The following is a 13,139-nucleotide window of genomic DNA, read 5'->3' as shown; positions in this document are numbered from 1 at the left end:
TAGAAACTAGTCTCCAAGAATTGCATCCATAAAAGGAGCTGTGCCCAAATGTTTTATGGGCAAGTTCTTTCAAACCTTGAAAGAACACATAATTCTTATGCTATTTAAACTGTTATGGAGGGTAGAAAAAAAAAAAGAAAAGTGTCACAGTTGGCTTTATGATGTTAACATAAACTTGATACCAAAATGTGACCAAAACAGCATACTAAAATAAAACAATACAGTCACTTCACATAGAAATATAGATGCAATCCAGAAACAAAATATTCAGTATATTTCAGTAGCATCAAAAAGAATAATGCCACTGATCAGATAGAATTTAATCCAAGAATACATGGATAGGTTAATACTGTGAAATAAAATTTATCAGATCAGTGTCAGTGATAAAAGCTGATACTGATGCGTATCAAAAAAGGAGCATTTGATAAAATTAAAAATTCAGTTTTGGTAAGATTTTTCTATAAACTACAGAAAGGTACTGCCTTGGTATGAGGAAATACGTTGATCTAAAACCAACAATGGGTGCCATATCTAGTGTCGAAACACTGAAGCAGCCTTTCCCAAATCCCCTACAATAATCACTTTTCCAGGACATGTTAGCAAGTGCGATGAAAAGTACAATGTAAACAATCGTTCAAAAGTCATTTGGGAAATAAATGGAGTGACATGTCATATTTCTCAACAGGAGGTCTTGGCATGATAAAGATGTCACTTTTCAAATTAATCTATACATCCTAATCAATCATGATCGACCCGTGACAGGATTCGTGTGTGGTGGGGGCCAGTGAGTGACAGGGTGTCACTTGGCAAAATGAGTCCAGGGTTCTTCTGGAAGAATAAACGTGCAAGGATGGACGAGATAGTTTTGAAAGAGAATATTCTTCCAGGGGCCTTAAACCAAAAACTATTAAAATGTATTATGAAACCACAAGAGTTAAAATAATGTATAGAACTTTCCAATCACTGTGATGTATACCTGAAGCTCACATAATGGTGTATGTCAACTATAATACTACAATGAAAAGGGAATAAACGATTTTAAATGAAAAAAAAAATCATGGGGCACCAATGCTAGAGCGGAGAGACAGGTAAATGGAACAGAAGGAGTCCCAAGATTCTTTCTAATATCACAAAGGTGGCTTTCCAAATAAGACAGGAAAGGGTAGATTATTCACTAAATCTCTCAAGAATACCTGGATAACCATTTCGAAATCGATACAGTTAGACATCACCTACCAAAGTGCAAAAATAAATTTCAGATGGGTTACAAATGATGCCCTAAAAGAACTAGGAGAAAATAGAGGTTATCTGACTGGCATCGGGGAAGCATCTCTCCAAGCATCCCCGAGAAGGCACAATTCATGAAGGAACAGATTAAAATAGGTGACTACATAAAAATTTTAAACGTCCATGTATTTGCAAAACCCACAAAAACCATAAAATGTGAGAAACCCCATGGGCAACATAGTTGCTAATGTACGTACAAGAATTATAATACCATTAAATACTCCTCATCTTTATTCTCATTTTAGTAAACCTCTCTGTCTTTCTGTCTGCAATCCATTTGCCATTGCTATTCCACAGATGGTGGATGCCACCCTGGAAAGGAGGACATGATTCAGAGGAGCGTCCCATTTAGCCAGAAAAAGAAAGGGAAGGTCTTCCCCATCTACCCTCTATGGGTGGACTGTGTGGGGAAACGGGGAAGGAAGTAGTGGGAAGAGGCAGTCGGATGTCTGCTCTGAGCTCCCCTCTCAACAAGGACCTTGGGCATTTAAGAAAAAGGTGGGAGTGAAGGTGGTTTTTCCCACTGTCCATTCTGGGCATCTGGGAGATGGCACGTGACAGGCCGTACCTATGAAAGTCACAGCCAGCATGTTTGAGCAGAGAGCAAGCCCAGTCAACGCGCCTGTGGCGTGGTGTGGAAGGCACCCACGGGACTCTCCATGCCTTGAGACAGGGGTGAAACAGTGTTGAGGATTTTAGGAGCAAGAGGTGATCAAGGGGGGGCAGTCGGGACAAAGTGACTCTCTGGCCAATGGCAACAGAGCAGATATCTCCCCAGCCAGGAATGAATGGAGTCACAGGCCAAACCTTGAGAGTCTGAGGTCCCAGGGAGGACTCCGTGGGGCTGGGTCATCAGGTGGAGTAATGGGCCACCACGACCAGCCTCAGATTCATCAGGGCACAAGAGCATGGGCTGGGGGCTGGTGGTAAGTCCCTAGACTACACCAACCTCCCCAGTGCAGGATACTAAAAATCACACTTAAGGGTCAGCCAAGCACCCTAATTTCCTATCTACATACCCACGAAATCGTGTGAGCCCCTGGACCTGATCAAGTTGAAGGCAAATCTGAAAGGCTTGTGTTATTCAACAGAAACTGAATATATAAAGACATTGCTTAAACGATCGGATCAGGCTGAGCTTATCGGATTTGACTAAAATTGTGTGTGTGTGCGTGCGTGTGTGTGTGTGTGTGTGTGTGTGTGTGTGTTTCTGAGGAAGTTCATGAAAAAGATCGCATCGGTTTTTGGAAGATAAAGAAGCTACATTTTCTCAGCACTATCTGATCATGGCATGAGAAAAAAACTGGCAACCGGGTATATACCACAGATAAGTGATTAATGTCCTCAATGTATAAAAAGAGCTTACAAATAGAAAAGAAATAAAAAGGAATGGAATTATAAAAAGTGGCCCCAAAGCACAGACAAGCAATTTCACATTACAAGAGTCGAAATACAAATAACTAATAAGAAAACAGGGGGGACTTTTTCTTTTCTTTTTTTTTTTTTTATTTTTTTTTTCAACGTTTATTTATTTTTGGGACAGAGAGAGACAGAGCATGAACGGGGGAGGGGCAGAGAGAGAGGGAGACACAGAATCGGAAACAGGCTCCAGGCTCTGAGCCATCAGCCCAGAGCCCGACGCAGGGCTCGAACTCCCGGACCGCGAGATCGTGACCTGGCTGAAGTCGGACGCCCAACCGACTGCGCCACCCAGGCGCCATGGGGGGGACTTTTTCAAGTAGTAAAGAAACACTTGGTTTAAAAAGGAGAAGCCGCTCTGAAAACGTCCAGCTGGCCAACCAACTGGCAGTGTTAAAATACAGCGAACCTGCTAGACAAGGAAAATGCCTTAGAAACAGGTCCTCACATCCGAACCTGAAACCGTGAGGCCACAAAGCACAGCAATGCCTTAGTCCCTTAAGTGTAGCCTGCTTCAAAGTAATGGCTTGCCTGTCTGTAGCCCGGTTGGAAAGAGTCGGTTCTCGTTCAAAGCATTGTTGGAACTCATTTTAGATGTTTTCTGAGCCTGCAGCACATTCTTTTGAATATGACGGTAAATCTTCATTGACAGTTTCGTCTTGTGGAAAGAGCCAGAATTAATTTAAAGCCAAGTCTGGTTAGACTATTTGTGATCAGAGAAAGGTTTTCTCGTAAATCTGCCCTGGAGGCAATGACAAAGAGGCATTCCAGAACTACGCAGCAGCTCACGGAAGTATTTGCAACCGTGAGAAGAATGGTGCATCTTTCGCCTGTCCTGTGTAAAGGTCTCCCGTTGGTCTGTCCACAGTCTTCCTTCCACTAAGCCTTTGATAGTTTGAAATACAGGCTTGTTCCTGCTCAACCACTCATAAAATAGCTCTAAAAGCCTACTTAGTCTGGCCCTCTTTCTCCAGTTTCATTTGTTACCAGTTATCTCACAGCCTCTCAGTTCTGGCTACACTAGCCATCTGGAAAATCCTCTTGGACATCAGGCCAACCTTGTCAGAGTCCTTGCCCATTCTGTTGCCCCCCTCACCCTTTTGGCCACTGAACATCTCCCCATTCTGCACATCCTGGCTCAAAGGTCAAGCCCTCCTTTGCAGCAAGACTTTTCTGCACTCCCTGCCCCGGGCCACTCACCTCCACAGTGCATGTTCTCAAGGCACCACCCACACCCTCTTCATTGTACGTAGTCTGGATTTTTTAATCAGACATTATCTGATTAATATCTAACTCTCCAAAGAGATTAGAAGCCTGCAGGAAGGCAAGGACCCAGACTGGTTTTACCTGGTGCATTACCTAAAGGCCAGCGTGTAGGAAGCTCTCCATAAATAACTAGCAGGTGAAAGAGAAATGCAATTTGATATGCTTGTGTGGCAGACAAGCCACAAGATGGTCAGAATCACCCTCCCGCCCTCCGGGCGTCTGCCACTTGCCCATCAGGACAGAAATCCGTGTCCTTGTCCCTTGCACCCATGCTGGCCTTGTGCCTTGCTTTCACTGCAGAATGAGACAGCAGTGACACGGGCCAAGTCTGGGCCTAGCTCTTCAAAGGCCTGGCCGCCTCTGCCCCGGCCCGCTTGCAGACAACGGCCACGTTGTAAGAAAGATGGTCTATACCCCTGGAGGAAGACAGGCTGCCAATTCTGAGAGCCAGCCCCAACAGTCACACGTACTGGCCTTGACTCATCCCTGACCCACAGAATCCACGAACCGTAAAAGAGTTGCTGCCTTAGGCCACGAAGTTTCGGGATGGCGCGTGGTACAGCAGAAGTAACAGAAACCGGCCTCACGTCTTAAAATCGTACCGGTTCTGAGATCGTCTTCACATCACATCTCTAAGAGGTCAACCTTCTCCGTAAGAGTCAGGGGCCTGATCCCTCTGTGCCTGCAGCCGAGCCACATAGGGTCTGGTCATCTTGGGCATCCATAAGAGTCAGAGCCACTGTATGTCATTTATACATTACACACACTTGTCCTTTTTCCCTGCTATGTGTCACATATCACCAGCTGAAAGTCTGCTATGTATTTAATTGCACAGATTTCCGGCTCCATTAGGGGTGGGATTTTTTTTTTTTCTTGTCTTTAGCTCCAATGATTCTCTAGCTGCCTGGGACATAGGAGATGCTCAATGAAATTTGCTGAATGAATGAATCCTTTGCCTCACTGCTTCCCGCTGATTCGCCCCTTGTCAGCTTTGCCTTCCCTCTAACATCCCATCTTTTTTTTTTTTTTATTTTTTTTATTTTATTTTATTTATTTTTTATTTTTTTTTCAACGTTTATTTATTTTTGGGACAGAGAGAAACAGAGCATGAACGGGGGAGGGGCAGAGAGAGAGGGAGACACAGAATGGGAAACAGGCTCCAGGCTCTGAGCCATCAGCCCAGAGCCTGACGCGGGGCTCGAACTCACGGACCGTGAGATCGTGACCTGGCTGAAGTCGGACGCTTAACCGACTGCGTCACCCAGGCGCCCCTAACATCCCATCTTAAAACACATGCTGGGGCGCCTGGGTGGCTCAGTCGGTTAAGCGTCCGACTCTTGGTTTCAGTTCAGGTCATGATCTCATGGTTTTGTGAGTTCGAGCCCCGGGTCGGGCTCTGTGCTGGCAGCTTGGAGCCTGCTTGGGGATTCTCTCTCTCTCTCCCTCCCTCTCTCTCTGTCCCTCCCCTACTCCCACTGTCTCCGTTCCTCTCAAAATAAATAAATGAACTGAAAAAAACAAAACAAAACAAAAAAAGAAACCACATTCTCCCTCCTCACTACCGCGTGCCCTGTTATCTTTTTAATTTTAACATTAATTATCAAATATTCTATGTTTACGTGAGCCACAGCTCAGCCCCACACTGCCTCCTTTGGCTCAGAGATAACAGCAATGCCTACGTCCAATAATAATAACGCCTGTTTTGGGGCGCCTGGGTGGCGCAGTCGGTTAAGCGTCCGACTTCAGCCAGGTCACGATCTCGCGGTCCGTGAGTTCGAGCCCCGCGTCAGGCTCTGGGCTGATGGCTCGGAGCCTGGAGCCTGTTTCCCATTCTGTGTCTCCCTCTCTCTCTGCCCCTCCCCCGTTCATGCTCTGTCTCTCTCTGTCCCAAAAATAAATAAAAAACGTTGAAAAAAAAAAATAATGCCTGTTTTGCATTTCAATCAGATAACCTGTCCAAGGTTCAGACACACAATTATGCAGTCAGTAAATATTGCCCCCTTATCCCTTTCTTTCCAATGCTCTCTCTTTCTCGGCCCTCCAAGGGGATCTAGCCCTCACAGCAACGTCCTTGTATGTCAGTAATGGTCTGCAAGTCACATACATTCTGATAAAATTCACATTTGTGGCCATCACAGCACTGTGCTAGGCAGTTGACCTGTATAACATCTCCTATTTTATGAAGAAGCAAGCCTAGCTTTAAATCTCAGGCCATGGCTCCCCCCCCCCCCCCCCCCCCGCTGCCTGCGCACTGACTCTGGGACTAGCGGGTTCTAGGCAAAAAGATGAAATAGGCAAAGATGATGTACATGCTTTAGGCGCTGGAGCGCCCCCCTGAGGCACATTTTTTACCCTTCCTTCTATCACAGAAGGCTGACACCTTCATCTTCTCCCTAGTCATCTCCATGATCAAAACCTGGCTTTTAAAAACATTTACTCCAAGGTGTCCATGGCTGATAACATCATCCTCACATGTGACACCCCTCCCCACAAGGGGTTCCGAGTTCCAACCAGACATTTAGGATGCAAAAAGAAAACGAAACCAGCAAGATGTAGACTTGGAAGTGGGCAGGTCAGATTCATACCTGCAGTCACACTATTCAGTCCAGCAAATCCACCCAGCCTCGAGGGGAGGAGCAGGGGAAGAGCAAAGCGCCGAGTCTGTGAGGAGCCATTGTCACAATGTAGAGGAGTGACCTTCAGCGATAGAGAGCGCTCACTCACCTGGCTATCCCGGGCTGGTTCCCACACATGTGGGCACTTGGCTTCTCAGCTTGCTATACCACGTGCATCCCTGCCTGGCTTAGTTTCTACTCCCGCTATTCTCTGTCATACTTGTCATACTTAAGAGCTTGTGTCCATTGTGTATGAGAATATAGTGGCATGTGTATTCTTCTGTCCACACTTTGCAGGAAAAATGTACTCAAGACAGTTACTAAAGACAAATAATACCTCGCTGATGGCCCAGTGGAAGTAGGGCAGGCTTCAAGTCAGCAATGATACTTCTAGAAGCTTCCACAGTGACCTCCAGGCACCGTTAACTGTTACAGTCCTTAGCACTTCTATTTTTATTTTTATTTTTTAATTTTTATTTTGAGAGAGAGAAAGAGGGAGGTAGGGGGCAGGGGGGAGAGCAGAGGGAGAGAATGTTAAGCAGGCTCCATCCACACCCATCATGGAGCCCGACGTGGGGCTCACTCTCATGAACTGTGAGATCATAACGTCAGCCAAAATCCAGAGTCAGACGCTGAATCAACTGAGTCACCCAGGTGTTCCCTTAGCACTTCCAATACCACCTCCTACGCTTGTGATAATTGCTCCTAATTTGTTTTCTTAACTAGATTGTGATGCCCCTGAAGGCAGGGAATGTGCTTTATGCATCTTTTTCTAACTCAGTGCCTGGTACTTATTATACAGTCAATAAACCTGGAAGAAATAGTCTCTTGCTTGTTTGGTGCCATGAAGAAGCTGTGGACCACAGATCTGGTAGGTTTAGGGATCTTCTGCCATACGGGGCAGCAGGTCAGACTGCCAAAGAGGAGTTTTCAATTTCCCTCCCGCGGCACCCCATTATCAGGATTTAAAGGAAGCCCAGTGATTCTGGGTGCTCTTGTCTTGCCATCACTCCCCTCCACTGTAATACTTCAGCTCAATGTTTACTAACTCCCCAGGAGAGCGGATCCAAGAGGAAGGCCATGGTTAGACCAGAGCCCCCCTTCCTCTGAGTGAGCTTAGGAACCAGCCCACCTCCCTGGACAGCTCAGCCACCACCAGAAATCCCAACCCCCCAGTCCCCCATCATCACCTGAGCTTAGTCCAACATCTGACTCTATAGGACTCCTAATCTGTTCCAGTTCATGTCCCTGCACAAACACACGTCTTTACTGTGGTTCCTACATACAGTCATTGGCAACATTACCCATAACCCTCAGCCTCTTAGCTGTTGGAGAGTAACGCGCAACCTTCTCGACTGGTCTTACTTTCAACTTGTGACTGGCTATAAATCTCAAATATGTCCTCAGGACTTCCTGGTGACTCTACTAAATTTCCATAATCTATTTACTCTCTTGCCTCACAGGTGAATATTGCACATCTTCTTTTGCTCCTCAAACCAACAATCATTTCTTATTCCTTTCTCGCTCGTAGCTGATGATCTTGCTTCTTATTTTGTCGAGGGCATAAACATACACCAAAGAGGGGATTACCTTTCCCTCTCCGTATGTGCTTGCCTCTGGGCTTATAGACCCCGGCTTCACCCTCACTTCCCGACCCTCACTTGGGCACTGAACCCCACCTCCTCCCTTGCCTATACCATAATTCCATCAGAATGGTATCCTATCTCCCACCTTTGGAAATTCTCTCTAGATCCTTCCAGCTATACTCTATTTCTCTGCCCCACTGTCTAGGAAAACCTTTCCCAGGAGCTGTGTCTTTTCACTGCTCCCACTTCTCCATCTCTCATTCTCTCTAGAAAGCACACAGGCAGGCTTTTCTCTCCATCATTCCACTGAGACTATTATTCTCAGAGGACCTCATCATATCACCAAGGACCTCCACATGGCCAAGTCCAATGTGGAGTCCCAGCCCTCCTCTGCCTTGGCCGAGCAGTCGCCCGTGACACAGCTGAATATTCTTGTGAGGCAAGAGAGTAAATAGATTATGAATACTCTTGCCTTCTTGAAACATTTCCATTTGGCTTTGGGGTCAACACGGTCTCTTGGTTTTCCTCCCTCTTCCTTGCCACTCTCTTCCAACTTCTTCTGCTAATTGGTTCTCCTCTCTCTGGCCCTCAAGTACAGGAATGCCCCAAGACTCAGTCCTTACCTCTCTTTTCTCTGTATTATGTTCTCCTTTGTAGACCCTTTCACTTCCATGGCTTTAAATATATGGATGTGTTCCCAGTGTATATGGTAGCCCAGCTCCAAATTCATGTATCTAACTGCCACTTGGCATTTCTACTTAGATGTCAAATAGATATGTGACTATATGGCATGGCTACATGGCTACACAAAATAAACACTTATACTTCACGCCCCTGCCAGCCCCTTACAATCCAGTCATTCTCTGGTTTTCCTAGAGTAAAATGTGCTGTTTACCCTGGTGCTTAGGCCCCAGACCCGGAAGTTATCTTTATTTCCTCTCTTTTTTCTCATACCCTATGTCCAACCTTGTCAGCTCCACATTTGGAATAAGTACCGGATGTGATCACTTCCCACCACCTCCACCTGTTTCACCCAAGTGCAAGACATCTCAGTCTTTCCACCCTTGGCTTCTCTAACAGCCTCCCAACCGGGGTCCCTGCTTCCACAGTCGTCCCCCCAAACAGCCCACTCTCCAACCAGAAACCCGAGTGATCCTTTAAAAATATAAAACCAGCCACATCCCTGCTAACACCTGTCCAATCGGATGGCTTCCCATCACAATTAGAATAATATGCAAATTCTACTTGGGCCTAAAAGACCCACATGACCTTGTCTATTTCCACAACCTGTTTCTGGACTTGTCTGCCCACTCATTCTCTGTAGTTCAGCCAGGCGGTGGTCTTTGCTTTGCCTTGAACAGGTCAGGCTCTTTCCCATCTCTGTACTCGCCGTTCCTCTGCCCAAAAGGTCCTTCCAGACTTTGTAAAGTTTGCTTCTCACTTCAGTTAGGTCTCTGCTTAAATATCACCTCTTCAGAGAGGACTCGTCTGACCACCCACCCCGTTGTCCTACAAATCTCTATCCTCTGATCCTGCTTAGTTTTTTATAGTGTTTAGCAACCCGTGACTTCTTAATACATATTTATTTGTCTATCTCCCCCAGAAGAATGCAAACATTTTACTGGCAAGGAGTCTGCTGCCTTGCTCAAACTATGTCTAGAACAAGTGCTCGGTATACACTTGATAAGTACATGGATGCATGAAAAAATACGCAAACTTCAGAAGGAAGTAAGAGATGGGATGCAGAAAGATAGGGAAGCAGGGGCTCAGGTAGAGTGCTATTGAAATAAATTCAAAGCTGTGATGTACTTCTAGGAGCAGAGTCAGCAACAATGATGGGTAGGCACAATGGAAAGTCAGCTAGTGAACTCAGAAGGGCCTCTCAAGCAGCCCTGTCGGACAGAAATTTCTGCAGCGATGAAAATGTTCTATATCTTTGCGGTTCCCAAACAGTAGCCACTGGCCAGGTGTGGCTACTGAGCGCTTGAACTTTGGCTAGTGAGATTGAGGAACTGAATATTAATTTTCTTTAACTTGCATTAAATAGCCACATGTGACCGGTGGCTATGGTACTAGAGAAGCTCCGGAACCTTCCCCACACTTGTGATTTCAGAATAATAATGCAAACCTCACTGAGTTGTTGAGGGGATGCATGAAATAAAAAGCCTGGACAAATGAAACCAAGTTGGCCCCCAAAACTAATAGCTATTATTACACGGAGTTGCAAAGTAAAGTGCTTTAAATACACGCTACTTAAATTTGGCTCCAAGGTGCCAGAAACAAACTTCTATTAACTTTTACCATATTTTTTTTGTTTGTTTGTTACAGTTAGTGGATAACCAATGTGCGGGTCTATACTTGAGCTCCCAAACTAAAAATAGCCAACAACCATCTCGGGATCTCACGAAGGCCTTTCGGGGATAGATGACTATTCCAAGTGGATCAGCTTGCTGATACTTACGATGAGCTAATTAGTTTTGACAACAGCTAATTTAGCATTTGCAAAAATTGGATTTGTAACATTACTGCATTATTTTCAAACAGTGTCATCTGCAGCTTCCAGAACGCTCTTGGACAAGAGGACTGTCTCTTTTGCTACTTACTGTTAAAATACAGGGGAAAGCATTTACTCATAGGAAACATGATGTTGAATTCTTTAAAGCTTAAATTCTTCTGGACATAAAATCATCTTTTTTTTTCCTTGTCAGGGGCTCACCACACTTTCTTCCATACCGAGTCCAGAAAATAAAATTAACACAGATATAGAACTAAGCAGACCATTATGACTAACCCTTAGGAATAATCTAATCTAATAATAAAATTACACATTTGTTCAGAATAAGCACAGTGCTTATTTTTAGGCCAAGAGAATTTGCAGTTCAGAGCAGCAGAGGTGAAAGTGGAATCCCACAGCCTAAGAGTGTGGTGGAGACTCTGAGACTCCAAAGAAGAGAGGATCTGTTTAAATTAAACACATGCTTACAGGCATTAAGAAAAGCTGGCGTTCTTATTAAGGAGACCAATTAATCTGCATCTGTCGGAAGCAGCTTTACAGTAGTCGAAAAGGTGCCTAAGGACATACCGTAAATGAGACTGGAGAGGAAAGGAAACTGAAATTTACTTCTCTACCGGGGAGCATTTCCTACCTGCTCCCCTCCCCACCCCCACCTCTGGCTTTGCTGTTTGAAATGCAGATCCTTTTTCTGCCACCCCTGACCTTGAGTCTAGCAGAAGGGGAAGGGGATGAGGAACCCTAAATACAAAGATGGGGCGTTTGAAGACTTACCAATGGGCATCACTAGGAAAAAAGGCAGCCAGCAGAGGACGAAGCAGCCGACCACGATGCCCAGTGTTTTCGCCGCTTTCTTCTCCCGGGAAAATTTGAGGAGCCTCACGGAGAAGTGCGTCTTGTTCTTGGCGCTGGACACCCCGCTGCCTCCTACCGGGGCATTTTTCCGATGGATGCGGAGCGTCACCTGCTCCGAGTCCGACTTGTCAGTCTTGAGGCCGGACTTGAGGCCCCGGCTTTCCCTCTTGGCCACCACGTAGACCCGGCAGTACATGACCAGGATGATGGTCAGTGGCACGTAGAAGGAGCCCAGGGCCGAGAAGAGCACGTAGCCCGGCTCCTCGGTGATCTGGCAGATGGTCTCGTCTTCAGGGGCCGGCTGCCTCCAGCCAAACAGAGGCCCGATGGAGATGACGAGGGAGAGCGCCCAGACACAGAGCAGGGCCATGAGACCCCTCTTCTGGGTGACGATGGTGGGGTAGCGCAGCGGGTAGCTCACACCGATGTAGCGGTCGATGGAGATGATGCAGAGTCCCATGATGGACGCGGTGCAGCACAGGACGTCCACCGCCGCCCAGATATTGCAGAAAACCCTGCCAAAGGCCCAGTAGCCCAGGATCTCAAAGATGGCAGAGAAGGGCAGCACCGTGGAGGTGAGGAGGAGGTCGGCCACCGCCAGGTTGACGATGTAGTAGTGAGTGACCGAGTGCAGATGCCGGTGGCAGGCCACGGAGAGGATCACTAGGATGTTGCCCAGCACACCGAAAATGATGAGGCCCCCCAAGATCACCCCGAGCAGAATGGCCTTGGATATGTTCACTGGTGCCTGCGGATGGGTGCAGTTGGAACTGTCGGAGGCATTCCCAGAGAGAAACACCATGGTCCCAGCCGGGGCCGGCGAGGTCCGGCTCTCGGGAGCCACCCCCGGGCGAGGGCGGAGGCGGGAGCGAGGGAGCAGAGTCAAAAGGTCTCGGCTCTGGGGAGCCTTGCCCGCTGGGGTTAGCTGGGGGTGAGAGAGGGCGTGTGGGTGGGAAGCAACCCCGGCCTGCCCTGGAAACCCTCAGAAGGCCACGCAAAAGGGCAGGGCATTAAAGGCGACATGGCCAGGGACGCACACGCGGGGCTACCCGCGGACCCTATCCACCCGCGGCGCTGGCCTTCCGGCCCCAACTCCCTCCCTCCCCCAGGCTTGGCGCGAAGCTCGAGGAGACACGTTGCAAAATGCAATCCCAGAACTACAGGAGCCCGCTTCTCCGTACTGTCCGATCCGTCCTGCTTAGAAGACTGGGCATTCTGCGCGTAACTGGGAATTCAACAATCTAGCGCCAGCCTCCCCGCTACCCACAATCTAGTACCGGTGTGCCGTCGACTCTCAAAGGCGGGGACCGCCGGCATCTGGGCGCTTCTCCCGGCCCGCAGTTACCCACGGTGTGACCGGCGCGCGGTGGACTCGTGCTAGATCCAGCTTCTGCGCGCGCAGGCCGGGGGAAGTGGACGCGGAACGCTGGCCAAGACCGAGGCGGCTGCGGGGCGTCGTCGGCCCCGCGTTCCCCTGAAAGAGCGCAAAGAGAAAGGCGGGGTGTATACCGGGCGCCCTGGGGAGCGAGGCCGTACCGGGCCCGGCGGCTGGGAGCCCCGGCGACTCTGCGGTCCCGGAGCGGCGTGCCCTGCTGCAGC

At 47.7% G+C, this 13,139-nt stretch overlaps 1 protein-coding gene across 3 annotated transcripts in view; it reads right to left on the bottom strand.

The window, feature by feature from the left end:
* The window catches only part of ADRA1A (adrenoceptor alpha 1A), a 108,823-nt gene extending 95,934 nt beyond the window's left edge, over nt 1-12,889 (bottom strand). For all 3 annotated transcript variants that reach the window (XM_030312340.2, XM_030312337.1, XM_032592829.1), the window contains exon 1: nt 11,460-12,889. In XM_030312340.2, the coding sequence (XP_030168200.1) occupies nt 11,460-12,342 (883 nt within the window). In that variant the 5' untranslated portion in view covers nt 12,343-12,889. The remainder of the gene's footprint in view (nt 1-11,459) is intronic.
* Nucleotides 12,890-13,139: the final 250 nt, after the last annotated feature.

This window comes from Lynx canadensis, chromosome B1, assembly GCF_007474595.2.
Source record: "Lynx canadensis isolate LIC74 chromosome B1, mLynCan4.pri.v2, whole genome shotgun sequence".
Classification (NCBI taxonomy): Eukaryota; Metazoa; Chordata; class Mammalia; order Carnivora; family Felidae; genus Lynx; species Lynx canadensis.
Note: the sequence above shows the minus strand (reverse complement) of the source record. Positions and strands in the feature narration are given on the sequence as shown.